The sequence below is a fragment of the Carassius auratus genome, chromosome 22, assembly GCF_003368295.1.
Source record: "Carassius auratus strain Wakin chromosome 22, ASM336829v1, whole genome shotgun sequence".
NCBI lineage: Eukaryota > Metazoa > Chordata > Actinopteri > Cypriniformes > Cyprinidae > Carassius > Carassius auratus.
Window position 1 is genome coordinate 11,134,388 of NC_039264.1, and position 26,925 is coordinate 11,161,312.

The following is a 26,925-nucleotide window of genomic DNA, read 5'->3' on the forward strand; positions in this document are numbered from 1 at the left end:
GGCCATTGGCTGTAATCAGTGTGTATCAAGTGCAACATTACGGCCAAGCCATGTTACCAACATGGTTGAGTGTTCAAATTAAATATAATCGTAAGGTAAGGTTTAATGTTTTGGTTACACATCCCAAATATGTCACAGAAATACAAAATGCCAAAAATGTCCCGCATTAGGGCAATGCACCCTGCATTGTTTTCTCCTCATCCACCATCTTGGATGGAGATTTTGTGCAGTGTATTCTGAAATTGGCATTTCCTCAAAAGGACATGTGATGCAAGTCTTGGGTAAAATGAGGAAGCAATGTCCAGCCTTCAAACTTTCAGAACAGCCTTTTATGTGGACAATACAACTATAAAACTATCGCTGTCTAGGTAGGCAGCTCAGTAGCTTTTTAGACAGAACTCGATACTTCCAGATCACACAGACAAGATACAATCAAATCACGTGTGCACACACACACACACAGTCTATTTCTCTGGCTTTCTTACATAATCCACCCTCACTTACAAACCGCCGTAGTGTTGCATTCCTGTATCTTGGCAGTGAAAGCAGGCCCGGACTCTTCCAGACCACCACACAAACGCTCTCTGGCCGCTCTGAGGTTAGACGTGCAGTGCAGTTGAACATGATGACTTCATGCATATTTGCATGTGAAAGATGTAGAGAGATGAACAAGAAAAGATGGACAGAAACAGAGGTGTGAAAGAAGCTGCAGCGCTGTCACACTTCAGAAAGAGTGTGTGGAAAGGCAGGCAGAATGGCAGGATGTACGTCAGGGGCAATAGAGGAAGTACAGGGGGGGTGGGGGTGTCGAGGCCACAACTTAACCGGAAGCCGCAGTGGAACTACGACCAAAATACTCTCCACGTGTTACTTCAGGACAGACAGAAGGGGCACGGGTTCACGGCCAGCCCTTTTTTTTTTTTTTTTTTTTTTAGCTTATTATTATTGTGGTTTTACATATGCACACATTTACAAAAGAAAAAGAAACTTCTCTGTAACTTCACTTTTTGTAACAGGTTTTATCTCGCCTGGGTAATTTTTTGTTTATTTTGGGGAAAGCATTTTCATAGAGCGTTATTTCTGAGCAGACTTATGTAATCATTATAGACATGCAAAACAAAGGCGGACAATTCCACAAAAAAAAACAATTAAATTAAATTAAATTGATCACAGACAGATCACACATATATATATAGCACAACACTTCCCCCCCACACACACACGCATTTACGTGTTACTGTGTGTAGTGTTCATATAATAATAATAATAAAAATTAAATACAAATCAAAGATTACATATAGTGCTAAATAAAAAATAGTATTCATTCAATTTATGGATTTTCTTATATAATTTATTCATAGAATGATAATAATCCCTCTCCACTTCATTTGTTAACGACTTTATATATAAAAGTAATAGTTAATGTCCTGAGCCATCTGTTACTGCAATGCTCAAATCACTCTTAATGGTTATTAATTGTTGTATTGAGCATCATAATACATCATTACAATGCACTGCAGAGCTGTATTGTGTGAAGTCTCCACTGATTCAGAACGTCTATAGCATGTAATCCCTCTCAGCTTCACTACTGGGTGTGTAAGCCTGGGTCACAAAAGCTCCTCTCTGAGAAAAACACTATGGGCTGCAGTTGAGCATTTCTGTCCCAGAGCACAGGTTGATATCAATACACCAGATGTCTGGAAAAAGGGCCGGGATTTAGAGAAGGTACTTTGATGTGGATATGATCAATGTAGGTTAGTGGTTTAATCGAGCAGGCATAGTGTCTCATCTAACACACACACACACACGCTCTGGCACACTCTCACATGCATTCATACTTTCACAGACGGACAGATCATTTCTCTCACATCCCCCGACCTGGAGTGCCACACACACACACACACACACACACACATGCAGGTCTTTGTGCCGCGGCTGGTTAAGCCAGTCTTTGGTGAATCTCACCATGTCCCCTGCATGAACTCAGAAGAGCATTGATCAGTTTGTCCTGTTTGCATTTGTTTATTTCCTCAGACTTCAGTGGTCTCTCACACACACACACACACACACACACACACAAGAAGAAGAAAGAAAAAGTCCTCAGTTCCTCAAGCTTCTCGAGGATCGGCAGCAGTGAAAGGTCAGGCATGCTGCACTAGCCAAATAAGCAAATAGTTTTTTATTAATTAATACTCTTAAAGGTCAACAGGTAGTGAAAGTAGATCAGCCATGAGATATTTTGTTACCACAAAGGTTAAAGGTCAAATCGTAAAGGTTAGAGGTTCTGGAAGTGGATTTTATCAGTTTATTCAGCCTACTTATCGATTGAATAATATACTAATAGTTTCAATTCAAGTTCATGTAATATATATATATATATATATATATATATATATATATATATATATATATATATATATATATATACACACACACACACACACACACACACACACACACACAAATTCCATTCAATTACCAATTGATTTGCCCATACTTCATATATAAGGCTCAAATGGTTTTGAATTAATAGACACTGAACTGATTTTAAATATATGTAATTGAAAATTAATAAGATAGATGACTTTTTCCTATCTTTTTTAATGTGTTCTATATTTCAAACTCGCTTGTACCATAGTTTTGCATGCTGTCCTGACAACAAGCACTGTACAGTACAGACTGTATTGTGCCATCTGACAGTCCCTAAATAAGTGTTCCCTTATTTATATTAATAACCTTCCCATCAGCCCGTAGGAATAAGCCTGGTCTCTGGGATATAATAGCAGTGAGGAACAGCTAACAGCCTGGAAAGACACTAACCTAATTTGATTATACACTCGCCGCGGCCTTGTATCTTTCCACCGCATATTGAAATGAGTGAGATCAAGATCTAGGATAAGAGCACGCTTCCCTGGAATCCCTACATGCAAAATGCATGAGGGGAGTCCTTTTCAGCCCATAGCCATTCCATAGTCAAACTCTAGTCAACAATAGCGGTGGAAATAAAAACACAAGCGGAGCTCGACAGGTGTTAGGCAGTTTTTCCAGTCTGGACTCCATGAAAAGGCTTCCCTTAGGAAAGTGCCCTGACAAACCGTACTTTTCCTATGCAAAGGGAACTCCCTCATCGGTTTTGCATCCCTGGAAGAACTGTTGGGATCAGGCGCTGAGGAGATAAGTGTGGCCAATAGCAGGATGATTTTCCACTAAAACAGCTACGTAAGGATGCAACGGTTGGAGACATTTAGAAAGGTCAGAATGTATTTATAATGCTTTTATTTGTTTATGTGTGCTCAGCTGACTTTAAGAGATTCTTTCGAGATTCGGTTTGGCATTTCAGAAGGACTGCTGTGAAAAACTGAAACATGTTCAACAAAATTTTAAAAGTACAGCATGATTTATATTGATTATTAATTAAGATATGATGTGGACAATAAGTTCTATAACGAACTACAATCTTGTTTTCTGCACAAGCTCTGTTTGTTCATTGAATGTGGATGTACAGTACTTACAATATTTGTTTTCTGTTTTTCAGATCAAATCTCAGGTGTTAATGTTGAAAGATTTTTTTGTCTATCTATGCCAAGTGCTTAAATAAAAAAAAATGTGTGTGAAAAAAAAAATATATATATATAGTACATATGTTTTCTAAAAATAAAGTTTTTATAAACATATATGCATATGTATGTGTGTGTGTATACCAATGGAGGGCATTGGGGACAAAAAGGTTGCGAAGCGCCAGGTTACGGTTATGTTTCCGAGCATCAGCAATATGAAAATCATTGTTTGTTTTGAATATATTCGTTTCATGTTGTTGAATGAACACTGACCGTCTCATCATCAGTATACACAAGTGCTGGCACACGTCATGGGTTCAGTCGGTGGAAATAGAGTCTTTACTTCCTCTATTTAGTCTATAAAAAGTAGTATTCAAATTTTTAAGTCTCCATTACTATTTTTCAGTATTGCTGCCACTGTGCTAATGAAGTGTGTGTACATTTCCTCATTTGGTATGAATGAAGGGGCTCTCATTTATAAAAGTATACACTTACATAAATAGATGCTACAGAAGTTTACTGAATTTGTTTTTCCAAAGAAAACAGAAGAGAGACCTAATTTTAGCACATCTTTCAAGAAAACTGATTCACAGGCATTTGATTTAACGTGACGACACCAGATTTCATGTGTACTGTACCTTGGAAGTGGCCTGTTGCATTGACAACATTCTTGGCTCAACGAACAATGAGACATTCCCATCCTGATTGGATCAGATCATATATTCATATCTGGGACATAAAGTGGGAGTGGGGGAGATCCCCTTCAGATTCCCCCAATGACAGATTCACAGCGTCATTTTAGCAGCTCACCTACACACGTTGCATCTTGCCCACTGAGTAGAAATTAGACTTTGGAGTCCCCCTCGGGTGTATTTCAGTCTGCGTTTTATTTATTGTGGCCCCCAGAACACACAGCATGATTCAGACCCCCTCCCACACACACATTTTTTTTACTTCATTAGGCCATATCTGTCAGCTAATACTACTACACTGTTTATGTATCAATTGCCAAGGCAGATAATTCCAGAGTTCAGAATGGAGTGTTGTTGATTTGGCAGTCGTACGGTTGATGGGGATTACTGGGGACGCAATGAGGTTAATGGAAGGAGTTCTTCACTGGATGGATGGATGGATGCATCCAATGAATTGTCTTTAAATGGATATATGCATATGCCAGAAAAGTATTTCAACACTTAAAGGGATAGTTCACCACACACACCCCAAATATATATAAATAGTGTTCTTGTAGCTCAAAAGGTTGGGGGTTCGATTCCCTGGGAACTCATGATAGGTAAAAATTGATAGCCTGAATAGCACTGTAAGTTACTTTGGATAAAAGCATCTGCTAAATGCATATATATATATATATATATATATATATATATATATATATATATATATATATATATATATATATATATATATATATATATATATTTTCTTTTTTTTTTTTCTTTTTTTTTTTTTAATCTGAAATTGTTCCAAACCTTTGTGAGTTTCTTTCTAGTGCTGAACACAAAAAAATATATATTTTGAGGAATGTGAGTTATCAAACAGTTGCTGGTACCCATTGACTTCCACTGTATAGAAAAAAAAGTACTATGGAAGTCAATGGGGACCGGCAACATAAGGGTAAGTCAATGAAGAAGACATTTTTATTTTTGGCTGTATTTCACAATAAAATGTTACTTGTATACTCTTCACGTCTGTACGTTTTATTTATTTGTTTATTTTCTGTAAGGTTTGTGAAGTTTGAAATGATTTTGAAATTGTAAATATATGGTTTGCAAGATTTTAAATTATACAATTGGAAATACTTTGTCCAAAATAGATATCAGATAATAGATCGTGTGGCGATGTAACTGGAAAGTTTGTATCATGTCTGTTTATGACAGCAACATCAGCCTCTTGTTGGAGTGGGGGGGGGGGTGATGGGGGGTGTGAAGTTATTATTTTGAACACATTCATAATTTATCAGGCTGGAGGCCAATGTACACATGTCAGCTGGGTCTCGGGTACAAATTGTTACCTCATCACTCTGTCTATTGCATCAGCATCTTCTGAGCGTTTCAGCGCATGTATGGCAGGCTGGATCTCTACTCTCGCTGGGTAATAGGAGCGCTGGGCCTGTGATTGGCTTGGATGAGGACTGAGGAATTTTAGTTGGACACGTGGGAAATCTCATGAGCCACCCCGGCCTCCTAATTGGATTACACACAGACAAGTATGTCATCTTATTTTAGTTTGTTCTATGTATAATAATATATAGAAAGGAGTATTGTTTCTTATTATTATGCATTTTAACCATGCTATGTACATTATACTTTAAATTAAACAAACATCTATATAAGGGTACATATTTATAAAAATAGATTTCTCCACTCTGTTATTGTCCTGTATGAGGGGTCATATATCTTTAGCATGCTTGTGTGAACCACCTGCTGGCAAGATCTGTGTTTCCCCTTCACTGTTTTCTCCCTAAACAAAGTCAACCATTTGCAACAAGGGACAGTTTTTTTTTTCTTCTTTTTTATCTGAAAGTCTCAGATAAGATATTTTCTCCCTGGTTTCTAAATTGGTGAAACACGACCCATGACGTTTTGCCCTCTGCGGTTCCTTTAATGGCTGCGGGTTCCGATCTCTTTCCACTTTGCAGCGCTCTTAACCGGAAGCTCGCGAACCAAATACAGACAGCGAGGGGCGTGGCCGGATCATGGCCTTATTTGGAGTTTCCACTTCAGCGGCGAACTTGGCGCTCGAGGCCAAAGCCAAGCCTACAGATTTGCCGCGTGCCTGCAGTATTTACACGCGATTAACTCTCTGGCAGTTACAGTCTTTGTGTAACCCAGGCACAGTTACTGCTGCTTCTCCTGGGCTTGATCATCTGTTGCAGTCAATTGCTTAAACCACGTTTACAAATGATTCATTTGAGTCTTCATTTTTTATTTAACTCGCAACACATACTGTTGAACGCTTTTGAACAGTCTCTGTTTGCACTGATATGAGACTCATGATATTCTATTCAGACGAATATGTGACCTTTTTATGGACAGTCTGGACAGTAAACTTTCTAACAAGTGGCGATTGTAATCTGATTATAATAATATTTGAAAATATTATTTATTTGAAATAATTTTACAATCGAGATACAGAACGCATGTTATATTGAGCTAGGAGCTTATATATGACTAGAAAGGCAGAACTATTTATTTATTTGTTGATTTACACAAGGTAAATTACGGAAAGAGAAAAGCTTTATTTCTAAACTAACAGATAGTTAGGCCTATATTTAAATAGCAATGTCTTGCAATATACATGGTAGTCTGGAAAAGTTGATCAGTCATCTTAAAATTTATAATTGTGCATTGTAAAATGTGTAAGGCATATTAAATAATAAGTCATTATATTTAATTATATAATATTTAAATTGAATAAAAACAGTCAATTTAGACCAAAATTTATTAAAAGGCCCTTCTTTATAACCCTTTCAGTGGCTGGTGGGTTTAGTATCAAATACGGCACTGATGCTGCATTGCTTTTGTACAAGTGATGCCGCGTTACTGCACACTTAAACTTTTCGATTGCAACAAGGGAGCACATATTTTATATTTTATAACTGATTATTATTTATTATTTTCATAATGGTCTATTTCCATCAATAATTTAATGTTTACATTTAGAATAATTTTATATTAAAAACATTAATTTCATAATATTATTAGCTAGGCCTACTGAATTTGTAAATGCATCTTTTCCGCTTCTGAATTGAACATGCACTTTTTCATGCAGCTTCAGGTGCACTGTAGGTAAAAGCTTTCCGGTTTATACAGTCATGCGCTCTCACGGATCTAGTAATATTCATGCTCACAATATTTCTTTTAAAACACTTCTTACTCTTCGTCGGGTCCAACTGTCACCCAAAGAGATGAAAATGTCCCTTCACTGCTCCACTGAACACTTATCTTCCTGCTACCGACTAATGTTCCACTATGAGGAGCTTCCATGTGACGTCGAGCGGGCGTCTAGCTTTGTGTGTCCATATATGGTCATCTACGTCACGCACTGGTTCCGCCCCCCCTTGTTGAACAAGAAAGCGTTGGAGTTCCCTGCGCTCGCAACACAGTGAGCCGCGCTACACTTGTGCAATCACCACCACCACCAACATCTCTTTACTGATCCAGAGACAATAACACTTCACAGAAATCAAACACAAAGCAGTCGACAGTCATCCTCGCGAGGGGACATCAGCGCGGTGCCCGTTGCGCGCTCGGATACAATTTCAAAGGGATTGAAGTCTCTTTCTGGCGCTTTTACCGAGATTTCAGAAGACTGGAGATTGATCGGGACGGAACACCTGTGCGTGCTCGTTAATGACAGACTGAGTAACTGCTATGACAGGTAAACTAGCGGACAAGATCCCTATTACCATGAGCAGTTTAATCAACACCATCCCTGACAGTCTCTATCCAGAAGAAGACACTTCTATGAACATTTTCACAAACCCGGACTCTATTTCGCACTACTCGCAGATGAATACAGGTAAGGACAAACAGTTGTGTGTTTCTCCTCACTAAGCTGTTGTTTTGGGGTTGTGAGCTGTAGTGTTGGCTGGTTAGCAGAGTTCACGCGCGGCATCAGTTGTCCTGAAGCCCCGCTGAACACCTGTTAACGCTCCTAGTTACAGTAGTTTAGAAGAACTCCTCATTCTGATACAGTTGCTATTTGAGACGTTATAAACTAATCTGTTCAGCATAACTCCCCTCGTACAGTTTTCCAAATGCTCTTCTCGATTCGAACTATTTTCTAGCGTATTTACCTAAATACTGAGTAGGCTAATAATAACGGTATGGATATTTAAGCTAATTATTGTATGAGATCGCTTACGATTACATATTGCTATAGCTATTATTATCAAGTTTTTTTTTTCCTCCATAACATTATAATGAGCACCTTAAAGTAAAATAATGTGTGATTTATTCGACGAATTAGATTTGCGCTTTTGTTCTTCATGGAATTCTGCGATCAAATCGCGTTTGATTTGTTGCCAAATTGTATTTTATAAAGAAGGTGTGTGAACGGAGTTCAAATGTCAGTCACGTGATACGAGTGTGAAGTGGACAGGTAGGTTAATATCAGGTAATAAGCCCACGCGTCACGGGACACGCGCAAACTCCTCGTTCTCTCTCTCAATTGCATACACTGTCGTGAACGGTAAATTTATTACTTATTAATCCAGTCAAAAAAATGTAAAAAGCCGTTTCGTTTTTTTTACTGTGTGCTTTATTTCCGTGAAATCTCTTGATTTCGGATTGTTTCTGTATAATATAGCACCGATATAATAATCTGTTCTGTTCTAGATATAATATTAAGTTATTCTATTATTTAAAGGTTTAGATTAGTCAGTGATATTGACCCTGTTTCTGACCCTCCGCACGCGCGGGTGGGCGTTTATATGCGCGCTGCTCTTAAAAACAGCTCGTGCCACTTGTGAAAACACGTGAAATGTAAATTCTCCAAATCGAAATATATTTAGGAACCAAAAGGTTTATTGCCTGAATTGCACAGAGCATGTTTTTTGTAGCTTATTTATTTCGCTTTATTCACGCACCTTTTAAAATGTTTGTTCTTTTTAAAATCAGTTGAATTTTTTTCCTCACATTTAAAAATGTTTTCTGGACCAGTATTTTCACCTAGAATCCAGGGAACAATACAAAATAAATTAAATCGGACTATTGGCTAAGATAGTGGTGCCAGAATATTGAGGAATTCCTTCCAGTCAGGTCATCACATTTATTATTATTATTATTATTATTATTTTACATCGCTGTTTTTCCTCTTTCTATCTCTCTCTCTCTCTCTCTCTCTCTCTCTCTAACTATAAGATATATTTAAATGAAATCTTAAATAGTTTGGTGGGGAAAAAATCAATTGTTTTTTTTTTTGTTTTTTTTTAGTGCAACTTCATTAGCCTTTACTTAATATTTGACGACCTTAAAAAATCAGGTGAGGAGTAGTAAAAGCATCGTTATTTTCGAGAGTGAAAGCATAAGATCATTCGTCCTCTTGATGTATGTACTGATGGAGTTTCACAGAGCTCTTGATGTGGTTTTCACTCTGCAGGTCAAAAGAGGCGATGCTTCCCACACTCGCGGGAGAGTATTGACCTCATTTCGTTTATTAAAATATCAAAATGAATATGAAATATGAATGCCAGCTTCCGACTTAAAATGCTAGTCCTTAACAAACGCGTGAGTTCTTGAAAAAGTGAGTTTCTTGCATTTCTTATTTTAAAATAACAATATTTACTCTCAAACATAAAAAAAGAAAATAGAATATATATATATAGGCTATATATATATATATAAATGGAATATAAAAAAAGGCTATAGGGTTTCACAATATTGTTATATATGTATTACTTTTTTGTACAGATTTTCTGTAGATATATTTATAGATTTTAGACTCCATGAGAACTCTCTGTAAGCACACTTTACTAAATCTGCACCTTATCTCTGTGGGCCTGCTTATCACAATGTTTCAAGGTGACAAATCCTTCTTGTCCTTACAAAGTGTCCTACCAAACGCCCCTGTAAAAGATACCCACAAGTGTGTGAAATGCATCTCCACAAACATCCCGTAATGACATGAAATAAATAGGCAGTTTTTTACTTATCCGTGGAACACAGGCTTTTGTCGTTCTCTCTGATTTTTGCCGGAATGAGTCTTTTCCTTCAGACACAGCACAGCATCTCTTCACACATGTACCCTGTGTGTGTTGAACAGATGCGAGGACCATCTGTAATTTCCATTCTGTTTGTTTCGACCGTAAGCCACAATTTGGTGTACACGTTGCGATTACTGTAAGTGCACGTACAAGACTCAACTTAGTGAGCCATCGTAAAATGTTGAATTGATAGACATTAGCAGTGTATTGTGTTCAACAACATACTTTTGTCAGACATATTTAAAGTGATAGAAATGACTACGATACACCAGATACTTGGTAGATTTTCGTGTAGCCGTCAAGTGTTGTGAGACATCTCTCTGAGAAGACTGAAGGTGTGGGAGAGAGAGAGATTAAGTGTGTATAAGAGTAACAGTGATGTCAATCGTGACATCCTGTTGTACGGAGAAGCCTGATTGCCAAGTGAGTCCCAGTCCTAGGACTGAATACGCTGCCGCTTAGACTTTGTGTCAGAAAGACAATGAGTTGGCGAAGGTGGAGGGAACAAATTGACTGGAATCAATTTTTTTGCCAGCGATTTTGCTAAAGATCAATTTCCACGCCTTCATTCGGAGTGATATGTTTCATTTCCCTCTCATTTTTTTGAAACAGGCGATTAACAGAGGTATGCCAAGATGTTGTTTCTAAGATCAACTTAAGAATAAAGTTATAAAACAAGCAAGTGATAGTCAGTAGTTAGTGCATATTAGCATAGATTCTCCTAGAAGCTTTCTCTGTAGATGCAGAACTTTCCACTAGTCACTTTCCCATGCATTTTTTTAAATATTTTTGTTCCTAATCATTATGTGGTGTTGTGTTCATTGTGTGGCATTTCCAAATTGACGGTGTCCATTCTGACCCCCTGTCACACAGATAATATCATGGACTTGGGGATGGGCGGCGAGAAGGGCAGCGGAGAAGTGCAGTATGGCTCCAATTTTCAGTCTGGTCGAAGCGGACAGACCGTCACCTACCTGGGCAAATTCGCATTTGACACCCCTCCATCCGGCAGCATCGGAGGCTCCGGTTGGTGTCCCGACAACAACATCATCAGTCTGGTGAGTGCGGGAATCCTGGGGGTGTCACCGTCACCTGGCAACATCACCACCCAGACGTCTTCGTCGAGCGGCAACATGGGTGGCCAGTCGTCAGACATGGAGCAAATATACGCACCACCTCTTCCTGCCTACTCCACCTGTGGCGAGATATACCCAGAACAGGTGACGTTCCACCACAGCCCGGCCACGTCCTCGTCTCTGCCCTACCCGGGCTCTGACTACCACACAACCTCCAAACCAGGCATGGACGGAAGTCTCTTTTCCATGATCCCAGACTACAACCTCTTCCATCACCAGGGGGACGTAGGGGTGATGGAGCATAAACCCTTTCAAACCATGGACCCTATTAGAGTCAACCCACCTCCCATAACCCCCCTCGAGACCATCCGAGCCTTTAAGGATAAGCAACAGATCCATCCCAGCTTTCTCGGTGGGCAACAGCACGTTTCCCAACACCATCAACCCTCTCAGACACTCGCCCTCAAACCCATTCGACCAAGAAAGTACCCCAACCGGCCGAGCAAAACTCCCGTCCATGAGCGACCGCACGCCTGTCCGGCGGAGAACTGCGACCGCCGCTTTTCGCGTTCAGATGAATTGACGCGTCACCTGCGCATCCACACGGGACACAAACCCTTCCAGTGCCGCATCTGCATGCGGTCCTTCAGTCGCAGCGACCATCTAACCACGCACATCCGCACACACACCGGCGAGAAACCCTTCTCTTGCGAGTTCTGCGGACGCAAGTTTGCGCGGAGCGACGAACGAAAGAGGCACGCCAAGGTGCACCTGAAACAGAAAGACAAGAAACCCACGGACAAGGGCAGTAGTGCTGGGGCAGGGGGGAGCCACACCTCTCCCCCCAGCTCCTGTGGGAGCGCGGGACCCAGCAGTGCCAATATCATGACCGTCACCACTTGTGCATGAGATGGACTTGCAAAGTAAGACTTTGAGGAGAAAAAGAAGGGTTCTTTCCTCTCTTATATACACACTTGACTCTTATACTCGCTCCCTTTCACTATATCCATCCATTTCCTACGGTTTTCATTGATTATGGTGGCATTTTTCTGTAGCCACCATTGTTTTTGGTCACACGAGTCGGGGGTAAGTGGACGAGTGTTGCATGGATAGGAAGGAGAGTGTGTCAGAGATGATGGTTCTAGCAGTCAGGTCCATCCATGGAAAGAGCACTTGCAGATGCAGCGCAGTCATAAAGGTCCAACTCTCAATCTCTTTCCATTTTAGTCTTTTCCTTTTCTCCTTGTATTTTGGTCCGTCAGTGAGTTGTCAGATAAAAAGTGCACTTTCATTTGCTAAATGTGTTGCAGTCTTTTTAAACGATTGTGATTATTTAATGTTTCTGTGTTGTTGTTGTTTTTCTACAGAATGTGCCAAATGTATTTAAATACAGCAGACAATTAAAAGAAAATCGATATATTGTTTGCATTAACCTGATAACTTCATTTCGAATGTTGATTTGGGGAAAACCTATGAGCTCTGAAAGCGCAAGGAGACTGAGTTCAGGTGGACGTTAAAAGTCTGTTGCATTATTTTACAATTTCGAAATCCCTTATATACAATTAAGGGATGCAGATGGCATCAGCAACGGACTTTCAGTGCAATAATAAAAACAACAACAACAACAACGATAAAAAAACACAGTCTGGCTCACTTTCACAAGTTTACACTCTACAGTAGGAACTGAAATTAAGGTACAGCTGTGGCCTTTACTTGTTTTGGTTAATTTAGTGCATATAGGGGCCAAACCTGCACTTCTTCATACCTACTTCTGGTGGAGTGAGATATGGTGATGTGATCCAAACATTTTGCCTTTCTGTTTTTGCTGCCTGTATCCCCGCATGCATGTAGTATCACATCTTTGCTAGTACTGGCAAGATTGCATCAGTCATGACTGAAGAACCATAGCAATATGCATCCGATTCAAACCATGCAGTGTGTCAACAAGAGTTAACACTTTAAAAAAAATGAAAATTTTTATGTGACAATTGTCCTTTTTTTTGTCCTTATTGTCATTGTTTTACTTACTCGTTTCCTGCTTTCATCATCCAATAGTTTTCATTGGGTCCCTTTTTATGCACATTATATATTCAGCACGCATTTTAACACACATGTACACATGATTTTCAAAAAACGGAATCAGACAAAATGATGGTAATGCTTGCCTGCGAGCATCGCCGCTGGGCAGGATTGATCTTAGGAGTCATTGTTTAGCATTTTTACCGGCTGAGGCCTGCCTGCTTTAGCATGCCATTCAAGATGCTTTTGGATGGGAACCGTTTTGACATTTATACTGCTCTCAGGGGCAGCACCGTAATGTGGTATATCTCCACGGTTACTCATATCTGGATCATGCCTAGAGATTCTGAATTTTGATGGTGAGAACGAGAGGGGCTTTTGTAAAGATAATTATATAAACCTATTACTACATGTTTTCTACTTGGAATGTACGAAGCAATGTCCTTCAGTATTATGTTTGTCCATGCACGTGAATGTGTGTGTGTGTGTGTGTGTGTGTGTGTGTGTGTGCGTGCGTGTGTGTGTATGCTAATGCATGCGCAAACACTCGTCTACTTAGATTTTACATTGACTGAATGTTGAAACAAAGGGTGTGTTTACATTTTTGTTTTCATTTTTTCTTCTGGTTCGTGATTTTGTACATAGTGCATAGTTTTTTTTTTGTTTTTTTTTTAAGTGTGTGTGTGACAGCGTGACTGTCAGATGTGACGCATTCTCCAGCATTTCTTCAAAGTCTCGAAATATTATCTGTTATTAGCGCTATCTTGCAAATGATTACTTGCGGACACACTGAATGATGTGTTTAATAAATGAATAAACAGTACGATTATTTGGTGAAAAAAAGCAAAGCAAAAACCTGTGTATCTCATTATCTTTTAAGCAAACTATGCATCCGAAACACTATTTAACTAATTTAGTATTTAATTAATTTAAAATTAGAAAGGTCGAGCTTAAATTAAAAACCCACGCTCTCTAGAGCTTAAAATTACAACAATAATTCAAAATATTTTTAATAGTGTTAACCATATGGTCCACTCCTCACTCCTGGCTTACATTCCCAGAAATATTTAATCTTCAAAAGTATTATTATTACTTTTTTTAATACCATATTGTTGGTAGGTTTTCAGCATCTTGGGTGAACCACTTCTGCAACGTATCTTCTGGCCGAATTCCCTTTTTTCTCTTGCTGAGGTCAAGCATGAATAACTAATAGAATAGCGGTATTTAAGATCAATTTTGAACAATTAAATATGCAGAAATAATTTGACCATTAAAATGAATTGCCAAAATGCGACAGGCCTTTAATTAAAAATGCAGCTCCTTACAGGCAATAGAAAAAAACGTTCATCCGGTTATAGCTCTTGCAGCTGAGTTAAAATAACAAATGCAATATTTATCTGCTGTGCAAAACCGACATGATACAAACCAAATATTGATCCAGAAACTCATCTACATACTGCTGGAATCTGCCGAAAGCTAAACAGGCGTTCTGAATGTATACGTTGGCATTATTATCTTGAATTATGCATCGATATGGCCCTTAATGTCAGAATTGTGTACACAAGTAAGTTTGTACCTCTTAACCTCTCTCAATGTAAGTGAAAAAGAGAATATTACACATCACATTTCTGGGAGGAGAGTGTAATTGTCGAGTTTTATCAGTTTCTGTAAGATCGGGATCTGTTCAAGGTCCCTCCTCAGCTCTTTTTTTTCAGAATTATCTTCATTTCTGAAGCACACATGGCATGAGAAGTATTGTTTTTAAAATAGGAATACATACAAAAACAGCTTCTGGCTTAATTCCTTCGCATTATTTTCTCTTTTCCCCTTTGTTTCTGTGCCAAGACACATCAGAACGCAGGGCCAAACTGCAGCAGTAAAAATAGCGAAGCAGTTCTCACAGATCAGATACGATACCCGGCGGAATTGTGTGCGTTTCTTCGGTTTGAAGAGAACATTCTAAGTTCTAAGCTGCGTTATGGAATGCAAAGGAAATTCAGCTGACGATTAGAATGTGCCCAAGTCATTCTAATGTAAAACACAATACCTGATTGTGTTAGCTACAGCGAGTAAAAGTCTTCCTCATAAAGTTCTGTGAAGCAACAAGCAATCGTGACCTCCGGAAAAACTTGTGCGTGTGTTTGTGTTTGAGCATGCTTGCACGCACCTGTATATCTGTGCTGAGTGCTTCCATGTCCATATTTTTCATTTTTTATACGTAAGAGTCAGCCAATTCCACTAGAATAGCCAAAAACGAATTGCTGTGACCATGTGAGTACAGCATCAGAGAAACTAGCTCAATATTAGCCCTCCACACCTGTTATGATCGAGAACTTTGCGAGCCTTTTCACTCGGTGCTTTAGTATAATATGAAGCAGCCTGTTTCGGGGGCACATAGATATCGTGACGAGTCTCACAACTCATCGTGGTCTCAGCATGACTGTTCACTGTCCGGCTTTGGATCGGAGCCAGGATGAACAGCCTTGTTTGCGCCAAACCGGGTTGCAGGCTTGGCTGCCCTGGAACAATATGCACAGAGGACAGCACAGAAATGTAAATGTGGCCCTAGTCAGCTCTGAAGCAGGCCCTGTTTCACAACACTGATTCACTGTTGTTTACCTGATTATTTTGCTCCCTGTCACCCTCTCATTATGGGCGGTCATTAAAGACTGAGAGTAAACATTCAGCAGTGGCCCATGATGCTGTCCACCGCGCTGTACATGATCGGTGACTCATCTCCTCGACAAAAAAACACAACAGGAAGAAGAAAGTCATCTTTACTGATGCTCTCACCCGTTCTCATAACATGTCTGGTTTATAGTGTGCAAGTAAATGCTTTGTTGTGCGGCCGATATTTTGGTATCCATATGCTTTTTCTACAGAACTGTATCTCTTACTGCATGTCTTGCATGTCTCTTATCAGATGGAGGCACTTAGAGTTGTTCGTGGTCACTTTTATGGACCTGAGGGACACAGGCGTGGGATTCAGCTCACTAGAAGAAAGGATGTTTTGATACGTTTTTACCTCCTGTTACTTCCATTGCCTTATAGTAAGGCCCCGTGGTAAAATCTCTTAATTGTTCACGAAATTAATTGATGTTATCCTTTTGTGTAGAAGAAATGTTCACTTGGCTTCTCATTTTGTTGTAAATTAAATGTTTACCAGTTGATGCGTACTTGAATACACACCTGAATAAAATACAACAGAAACCATTGGATCCTGTGTGTGTGTGTGTGTTGCTCATGTATTAAACAAATGAATATGTCAACCTACCTAAATTTGAAGGTGTGGGTGGTATATATATATATATATATATATATATATATATATATATATATATATATTTTTTTTTTTAATCATGTAAAAATTCTCATTTGAAGTTTGGCGTGAAAGTGATTCCAATGATATCATTCCCATGTTTCGTTACCATTATAGTTGTGGTGAGCACATACCTATTCTCAAAAGAACTAGACCTTATTTATTTATTTAAGGCTCACTCACACCAAAAACAGAAATCATAATGATATCTAGAATAACTATATAAGTGGTCACAACATTGGAAGATTTTTGCTTTAAATACTCAAGCATTTTTAAAGCAGGGTTGATTCTGATTGGCCGTTTACTGTCCTTGATTTCAATGTGTCTTAAAACATTGATGTATTCCAATTAGCAGACCCTATAGAAAAGAACTTTTTTTGTAGCAATGATTTTAACAAATATCAGATATGTCTTATTACTTATGATCTTAAGTACTAACGTTAACCGGATTATATATTCACATCGTCTCATTTGTGTTTATCACTACTCTTGCTAAATATTTCAGGAGAAATATCGAACACAAAGTTCAAATTAAACATTAGGCCTGCCTCCTACCTGAGAATTCAATGAACTTTACAGAGCGTTAAAAGTGCAACTTTTAAATAACTGTTAATAATAGGATTTTTTGAGAAAGTAAAAATAGTTTAAAAACCATTACGCCTATGGGATGTCCCCACTTTTCACAAAAACAAACGCGCGCGTGTGTGTGAGAACGTCTGGTACCTGTTGAGCGGCTGTAGTTTGACCTCTCCGCTTGCCGTAGTTTAAATCCTCTCGACCTCTGACTCGCAGTAAACTTCTCTACTTCCTGCTCGCCGTCTCGCTCTTGTAGACTGGAAAAGGCGATGTGTTTGAAGGAAAGGGATTATATTTCGACTTATTTGGACTAAATTTGAGCACAAGATGAGCTGGTATGTATCACAACACTTATGTAGTTTAATAACTCGTTTGTTTTCAAACGGCGTGAAGTGTCGCGGACTGCGTTTCAAAACACAGTGAGCAGCGCTCCCTAACTGCATTTGGAGCGTTCGAGTACGGCTGAAGTGCTGTCTAGTTAGTCAGCGAGCGAGCTTTCGACACACCGCCGGCGACTGGCTACTGAGCTCGCGAGGGACTCGTGTAACCGTGTTTGAGGTTACAAATGAGTTAAAACCTTACATAAACACTTACAAACGATGTATAGAATTCCGCATGTTTTATACATTCTGTATTCTCTCGCTCTAATGTTATTTCGCTTGTTAGTTCATAGCTGTTTCCTTTACAGTACAGTTACAGTAACGTTAGCTAAGTTAGCTCACGAGCCTTCGGAGACACGATGTTTACACTCCGATTTATCAGTGTATCACTTTTATTTATATATATATATATATATATATATATATATATATATATATATATATATATATATATACGTTTATAGCTTATACACCTACGATTACAGGTTGTTTAATTCTTAAGCCAATTAAATTCTATAAGAGTAGAATATTTATTAAATGTAGGCACCCTGTGATGTGTGTATGTCTTAATGTATGAATCATAACGCATTTGGCAGAGATTATGAGTTTCAGTCGATTTACATTTGCATAAAGAACTTTTAGTATTATTATGCGTTCTTGTCTGATAAATTATTAGTCTGCATTGATCTGAAGAAGTTATAATGTAACGTTGTACAGTTAGCAGCTCGAGAAGCCCTATGACTCTATATATGAGGGTTTTCATCTAAAGAACCATCTGTTTTTAAGTGTAGTTCCCTTCATCAGTTTGTCTTTCACTGGATTCCAGGAAACTAGGGACCTGTGAGCATTTGTTTTAGGCTGAACACAATGGACCACTTGTGTAGTTGTGCCCCGACAATTTGTTATGCTTTCATCAAGATGTAAGAGAACTTGGTAAAGACATTGCCTTCAAACTACAAAGGTTTGGCCGATTTGTTTGTAGATAACGTAATAATTTGCTGTGCTGCTCCAACAAGTGCGAAAGTGATTTTGTGAGGATTTACAGTTTTTAGATTTGGTGGTGATTCATGATGCTGTATTGTAGTCTCTGTGGCCTCTACAGTAACAGCTGAAAGCTATGTAACACAGTTCAAATCACTCATGGTTGGGTTTGTATCATGGTTTCAGAGTCACGGTTATGGTATGTGCTGTTTGACAGGAAAAAAGGACTATACTGTCAAATAAAAATGAAGAAAATAAGAATAGATAATTGAACTACAAGCAACAGCCCAAATAAATACTATAGAGCAGGAAGCAAATACATTAAACTGTGCTTTTCATTAGTTTTTAGGTACAGAAATGTAATAATCAAATGCAAAAATAACATTGCATGTTTGACTGTATTAATTTGATTAATCCTTAATAAAGTTACTGCTGTCACTTTAAGACGATGTATGAATATAGTTCACTGATACTGTATGTTCTACCATCTGACCAAGACGGCCGTATTGACTTTGTGTGTGTGTGTGTGTGTGTGTGTGTGTGTGTGCGCGCTTGTTTTTGTGACATATCAGGACACAACTCTGTATAATGACATGGGTATGAAACGGGTATTACAAGGAGAGGGTGACTTATGATGAAATAACCCATGTCCCCATTTTTCAAAACGCTTATAAATCATACAGAATTAGTTTTTTGAGAAAGTAAAAATGCACAGTTTCCTGTGAGGGTTAGGTGTAGGGACATAGAATATACAGTTTGTACAGTATAAAACCATTATACCTATGGGATCTCACCACATTTCACAAAAGCAAACGTGTGTGTGTGTGTGTGTGTGTGTGTGTGTGTGAATTTGTCCTTTCCAGCATGATTTGAATTTTGAAAACGAACTCAATGTTTGACATGGGTTTGGAGCGTCAGATGACACACAGATCTTCTCACTGTGTGCACGAGTTCTCATTCGCGTCTTCTGGCTCTTGAATGTTTAAACTTGCAAGACTTAAATGCCTTTAGTTTAAACACCGATAGCAACGTGTGCATGTTCAGGTCAAAACCTGGGGGATGACGGCATCAGTGACTGGTCATGTTGCAGCATACGGCACTTGCATTGAACAAAGTTTACAAAAAGTAACTGTTTTTTTCAAGGTTTTTTAAAATAATTTTTTTCCATTGTTGTTGTAATGAATTGGGAAGCATGAATGCGTTTCCGTCGACAGAAACATACATTAGCCGAAACTATATTACAGATGTGTTGTCATATTTGATTTTTAATTATTATTGTTTTATACAGAGAACCATTTCACACTGAATGTGTGTTTGTTAAAGTCGTAACTAGTGGGGACTTGGTTTTCATTGGCTGTTGATCCGATGGATCTGAATATGAGCTTACAGTGGTTTGTAAGGAAGAGTCTGGGTTTAAGGAGAATAAATGATTGGAGAAGTCCAGCATACGTCACCATAGTGAAGACAGACAATGAACATATGTAAAAAGTCTTAATTCGCCCTTTAACAAATTAAGGCCTAAAAAGGTTTTAAATCGAAGCATTGAATTAGATGTACATTGAACATAACATGCCTTTCCTTCTGAGAAATTGAACAAAATTAAGTGAGTTTATGTTAAAACACATCTGTCAGTGAGGTATGAGAAGTTGTTTAGCCTACCTTTTGAAAGAAGTTTTCTGGACCCATTATTAGCTGTTATTTGTTCTCTTTTTAATCATACACTTACATCATTTTGATCAATTTCTTATAAAACAAGACTACTTATGACTTTTGCTTCTTAAGTTAATGTTTCTTGATTTAAGACTCTTTAGACGTTTGCACTTGAACACGAACATCAGGGTTTTTTTTTGCAGTGTGAACAAAAGGTGCAGTAAAAGTTCTAAGCTTTTTTGAAATGGAGGTCTGATTGAAGATGCATTTTCAAACTTTGAGGCCTGGGGAATACAAGACATTTACATTTAAAGATCATATTATTGACACGTTCCATTCAGTTTATTCCTTAAATTGTATTTACTTAGTCATACACTTACCTTCATAAAACCTGCAAATACAAGAAATGGATCAGTTTCCATTGCATGCCGACCTTAAATAGTCATATCATAGCTTAATTGCACTGCTAGCAGCAAAGCTGACTTGGCTTGTTAAGGTCACAGTTTTCAGGGACCAAACTAGAGTGATCTAATTTTTGATACTTCATACAAAAATTATAAAATGTCACCGTTCATAAAGTTTTTCCCTGTTGAGTTATTAAACTTTCTGCTATTTGCATTGTCCGAGGATCAACTTCGGTAACTAATTCAGCGTCACAGGGCCCTACTGAAAGGTCAGCGGCCAGCAGAGGATTCTTCCACTCCAGTACGCTTAGTTTTGGGGTGAAAGCATGCTTTATGAGCCAGGCTGACCCACTGCATTCATGCAGGGCCTCTTTCACTGTGACAACAACCACCATCAACCGAGTCTCTGTACTTGTTGTAGATAAGATTTGGGTGTAAAACTGCCGTCCCGAAGGATAGAGCCTCCATTAGGTGATTCTGCACACGGGCTGCTGTGTAGCGGCAGTCAAGTTTGCATGTTCTCTGTGTAATTTTTTCTATTCTGAGGTCTTACATTTCCATTTACTCACAATCTTTTGCATTAGATGTATATATATACTCCACAGATCTCACTTGCACTATTTCTATTTTTCACTCTCTAATTACCGTCCAATTCTCTTGTATCTCAGACAGTGTAATATGAATTAATTCATTATATTTTTAATAATATTTAAGCTATTTAACATTTTACAGTATGAGAAGATTATTACTTGCATCTTAAAGTGGCACAAATGTTTTTAGTAGTCAACATCTGGCATCCGTCTCTCCATCCATCCGTCTGTGCAACCATCCATCCGTCCGTCTATCCATCCATCCGTCTGTCCATCCATCCGTACATCCATCCGTCTGTCCAACCATCCATCCGTCCGTCTATCCATCCATCCGTCTGTCCATCCATCCGTCCATCCATCCGTCTGTCCAACCATCCATCCGTCCGTCCGTCTATCCATCCATCCGTCCGTCCGTCCGTCTATCCATCCATCCATCTGTCCATCCATCCAACCATCCATCCGTCCTTCTATCCATCCATCTGTCTGTCCATCCATCCATCCATCCATCCATCTGTCCATCCATCCGTCCATCCGTCCGTCCATCCATCCATCCATCCAACCATCCATCCATCCGTCCGTCTATCCATCCGTCTGTCAATCCATACATCCATCCATCCATCCATCCATCCATCTGTCTGTCCATCCATCCATCCATCCGTCCTTCCATCCAACAATCCATCCGACCGTCTGTCTGTCTGAAACAAAACATAATTGAAATGACCCAATATTGAGTATGTGCTCTCCATTGGGAACCCCAACTTTTTCTAACTATTCAGCCCCCTCAAAGACACGTTTTGTCCAGAATGACCTGTGACTTCAAATGAGATTGACAGCCTTGTTCTTGTTACATTTTCTGAGGATTTGCTTTTGTTAATTGAAACTTTCCATCAATTCATAGCTAATCTCTCTAGTAGCTACATGTCTTGTTGTGACAGGTTCCTCTTGTTTGTTCTCTGTTTTTAGCTTGAAATGGATCTTACAATATAACCCGATATGACACCATAAATTGTGTCCCTCTTCCATGTTAATCTTGAGTTTTCTGACCGGCCACTACAGTGATGCGCACACATTTCTTTTCTCTTTGCCAGGCTGGGAAATCCCACCCATTATTCTGCTCTACATAGTATATTAGGCATCAGATATGTTCTGTTGGTTTGACATTTCTTTCACCTCATAGCTGTATTTCAGTGTCAGTAGGGCAGTGTTAGAGATTTTTTTTTCAACTATATAAACTTGCATGGAGTTGCACAGTTTTAATTACAGTTTCTAAATGTTCAAAACTAAAACAAAACATTACTAAAAATACTCTGACAGTGGCCATCATGTGACCGTTATCTCTTCAGACGGCAGCTGATGTGCATGGTTTCTACACTGAGTTTGGATGGTCTACACTGTAATTAACAGATTAAAATGGAAGGTTAATTACCGCTCATTATGTCTTGTTTTGATGTCCAAAAGGCGCCATTGCTTGACATAATAAACTCAGTATTTAGCAGCAGAAGCAGCGTCCCTGTAATATCATGCACAAATTTGCAAACCAAGTTCCTGCAATAAACCCTTGGTATTTTTCCATAATTCTTTGTCTCTGATGTTAGATTACTGATTACATATATATATATATATATATATATATATATATATATTGGTAACACTTAATTTTCAATGTTAATTAGTTCCTTATTGCATGACTGTTATTAACATATTGGCTGTTTATTAGCACTTATAATATTAGCACATATTTTGCATGACCATGTTCTGTAAATATATGAATATTTTGTAAATGTATGAATGAATGAATAACTTTAATTGTATTTATTTATTTTGGGCAAAGATTGACAAGTGCCCATATCTTTTACAGAACTGAGCAGTTTATTGTCCAGGAGTGCACCTAAAGCCATGAAATTCATATCGGCTGCATAGACACTAATATGTCTGTTAATATATACTTTTAAAAAGACATCATTCCAGCTTTTTCCTTCTTTCTTTTTATATGACCTCTTCAAGAGCATGGGATCGGATCGTAAGGCCTGACCGCTTACTTAAATAAGAGTGTATGGTAAAAATGGCCTTGTATGCGAAGAAAGTTGACTGCAGATTCCCACAGTACAAACTCATCCCACTGAATCTGTTCCTTCCTGTCCGAACCTTGACATCCTGACTCCTAGCAGCCGGCTTGAACTACCTCACAGCTCTGGTGGAAATCTGATCATCTTCATTAGGAGATTATGAAAGAATGGTTCAACAACAAATGAAAATTATTATATATTTATATATAAGTGTCTTTCTGACTCATGTAACTGATTTTAATGGAACACAGAATAAGTTTATCAGCACATTCGTACTTCTCTTTTTTCATTTAATGAAAGTAAAGGATGACAGATGCTGTTAAACTCCAAAAAATGCTTCATAAAATCATATGACTCATGTGCTACATTCACAATCTTCTGAAGTCAAATAATAGCTTTCTGTTAAATGATCTCGTGAGTTGTTTTAAACTCATATTCACTAATAATTGTGTGGATTATTTGTATTCGTTGTGCAGGGAAATTACTACGGAAATGTTCTTTCCTAATTAGTTTTCAGCCTTGTTTTTAATTCTAATACTAATGAGTATTTTTTTGGAAGTACTTTAAACAAGCTAGTACCCAATGTGGGGGATTTGCATAAACCATATCCATATATGAGGTTTCTGCATAATGAAATGTATTTAAGATTAAATCTCCTTGAATGAAATTGCACATTTCCAAGGCCATTATTCACATTTGTACCTACATTTTTCAATTAGGAATACATTTTCATTATTAGTATAAACTACAAAACATATACATTTGTTTGTATAAAAACACCTAATGAAATGTTTGTATGCATGGTTATTAAATGAGACCCAATGAGCCGCAGTCATAGTGAAGGGAAATCCATCTTCTTTGAGTGTCAAATGGATTTTCTCCGTCCAATCATAAAGACGATCTCGTTGAGCAATCCTTACTGACGTGTGACCTGCTTTCCAAGATAAACTCACCTTTCTGACGACATGAAAGGAGAATCAAGAGATCAACTGATGTTGCAACCCACCACGTCATCACACACATGAAGCAATCGCCGGGCTGAGAGCGATGGCTGTTTATGTCATTTTGGCAGTAGTGAACTGTTTTTGGGGTGAGTCAGCGGTAGGACTTCAGGAAGTTATGTGGGTGATGACTTGTAGTTTTCCATGATGATTTAGGCATAACAGCAGCATGACGAAAGGTGAACTTTGTGTTCTTTGCAGAGCTGAGATATATCATTAAAATAAGATTAATATATGTGTGTGTGTGCGTGTGTATATATGTATACGTGTATGTATGTATATATGTGTATATATATACAAACACACACACACACATCCGACTGTGCCAATATAATTTCTGTCCTCCTTACCAAATTCTCACACACACACACTCCCTCACACCCTCATTATCTCACACACCTTTGCTTTGACGCAGCTGGCATCGCCACGTTCCTGTCATCCCCAGCTGTCCATCAATCTTCTGGAGCCATACTTCTGTCACATCAATAATAGTGTGTGTGTGTGTGTGTGTGTGTGTGTGCGTGAGAGAGCAGCCTGCAATGGCAGCAGTGGAAACGTGTGTATTTTCTCTCTCTCTCTGGGTCTACCTCAGCCTGTCTCAGGTGTAATTACTAAATATAACGCACGCTTGACAGAGAACAAGGGGGGCGAACGGTTAATTGCTGCTTTTCACTTAAGGGAAGTTGTGAGATCAGGAGATAGGAATGTGATGCCATTGTGCCGCGTTTTTAGTACATTAACAAGTTTGAAAGGAAAGCATGCCTTCCATAAGAAATGGGTTCAATGGGGTGTCATTCCTTTCTTCTTCTTCTTCTTTTTTAAACACACCATTGGGAATGCACGGTTTACGAGAGAACTGAACATACAGCATATCAAGCATGAGATGTTCGTCATGATCGAAGCCGAAGCTTTTCAATCTTCTCATTTTGCTCCATTAATCCTGGTCTGAGGTGATTCTCATTTCAACAGAAACCTCATCCTCGTGTCCTTGTGAAGTAGCGTCCATGCTGCAAGCTAAAGAGATTCTTGCTCTGCCCACATTACTCAGTTTTATGGGCATCAAACGAGCTTTTACCTATAGAACAAAGAGGGCAGGTTTTGTAGACATGTTGTCATGTTGCAGGCTGGACTCAAACCTTGACTGTCCATGTGAACACCATGGCACTGCTTGAGGCCTTTGGTGTGCTTTGAAATAATACCATTTCGTCAGAACTTTTGAAGTGAACCAGATTTTGAGAGATTTAACTTCAGAAATCCATTCACCAAAGTGAAGTTCTTCAATTCCAAACAGCATTACTTCGACACCTTCCACTCTCTAAACTTGACAGTTAGAACAGAGAATGACAAAAAGTATCAAATTAAACAAGTTGATCCTTTCACAGTTCTATGAGTGAGATTTTATCAGGAGACAAAACCAACCGTTGTGATTCAACCGAAGGACGACCTGTAGGCGTATCAGTCTCTCTCTCTCTCTCTCTCTCTCTCTTTGTATTTGTTGAATTGAAAGAAAACAAGACCAAAGTTAACATACCTTCACACCCAGAAGGCTTGAGTGTCGGGGCTAGGATCCATTGAGGTCTTTGAAAGAGTTAAAATTGATTGCCATACTTCGTGTAAAGGCTGATTTATTAGATTTGAATTTTTCTAGGCTAATCTGACATTTGCGAGGAAAAATTGTCCATTGTCTTTTGGCATAGCGTATCGATGAAGCACGGCTCACATTGAAGTTCGTTTCAAACCAAGCTGCTTGACAACATGGAGATTTTGCGTGACCAATGTGAACTCCTCGCAAAATCTGCATGGTTCAATCTTTAAACTGCATGTGAAATTCTTGATTGTGTGGATTCCTGAAATGACTCGCCCACGGAAATTTACTAAACTATGGTACACGCGATTGCACCTTTATTCTATGAAAATCCTTACAGTTATAGTCAAAATAAAAATGGGAGGCAAAAGATTGAAGTTCATAGTGGTAACAATTGTTAAACATCTGCGCTATTCCTATTGGCGAAACAGAAGAGAAAGATTGGACACGGCTTAATAATAAAGCTGTATATTTCTTGACTCGTGAATACGTGATTCTTATGAGCTGAATCATTTAAATGAATCAAGTCAACAAGTGTTGAACTCGTACGTTTTTGGTTCGAATCATTCTAATGACTGACTGAGTTGATTGTGGTTCTTGATTATTCATTAACCTACAAGTAAGATTCTTTTAATAAACCCAAAATATAACTTTAAAGAAATTCAGAAGAGTTCGGTCGTGATATTGAGTGGAGTCACTGCCGAACTGGAGCCATTCCGGAGTATAAACTCTCTCTCAGGATTCCTGGAGGACATGGGAACTCATTATTTGGGTTCATCTTGAAGGTGACCTGTGGCTGGTCTTCATTTGCTGCTGTGTGGGTTGCACACAGGGCTCTGAGCGAGTGCCCGCTTGCAGTAGCAGACCACAGGGAAGTGCATGTGTGTAAGATGTGCACATGTAGCGTTCTCCCCCCAGCAGACCACAGGAAGACTTGTGGCAGCGGCGACAGCGCATCCGCCTTTGATGGCTTCTGAGATGGATTCATGTGGTCCAT

At 38.8% G+C, this 26,925-nt stretch overlaps 2 protein-coding genes across 4 annotated transcripts in view; both read left to right on the forward strand.

Moving 5' to 3' along the window:
- Positions 1-7,662: 7,662 nt before the first annotated feature.
- On the forward strand, positions 7,663-16,594 carry LOC113039683 (early growth response protein 3). The gene is made up of 2 exons (XM_026197697.1): positions 7,663-8,096; positions 11,155-16,594. Exons 1-2 carry the CDS (start codon positions 7,949-7,951, stop codon positions 12,264-12,266), a joined length of 1,260 nt encoding a protein of 419 aa, XP_026053482.1. The 5' UTR covers positions 7,663-7,948; the 3' UTR covers positions 12,267-16,594.
- Positions 16,595-17,440: 846 nt separating this feature from the next.
- The window catches only part of LOC113039685 (bridging integrator 3), a 47,530-nt gene continuing 38,045 nt past the window's right edge, over positions 17,441-26,925 (forward strand). For 2 of the 3 annotated variants that reach the window (XM_026197701.1, XM_026197700.1), the window contains exon 1: positions 17,441-17,606. Coding sequence is in view for 2 of the 3 variants with exons in the window: in XM_026197700.1 (XP_026053485.1) it covers positions 17,599-17,606 (8 nt within the window). In the remaining variant the exon portion in view is untranslated. The remainder of the gene's footprint in view (positions 17,607-26,925) is intronic. The other variant, XM_026197699.1, reaches the window with a different exon arrangement.

Excerpts from the sequence above, each read along its gene's own strand:
- LOC113039683 (XM_026197697.1), top strand. The coding sequence starts at position 7,949 with ATGACAGGTAAACTAGCGGACAAGATCCCTATTACCATGAGCAGTTTA. Across the intron at positions 8,097-11,154 it reads CTACTCGCAGATGAATACAG|ATAATATCATGGACTTGGGG; the intron begins GTAAGGACAAAC and ends CCTGTCACACAG.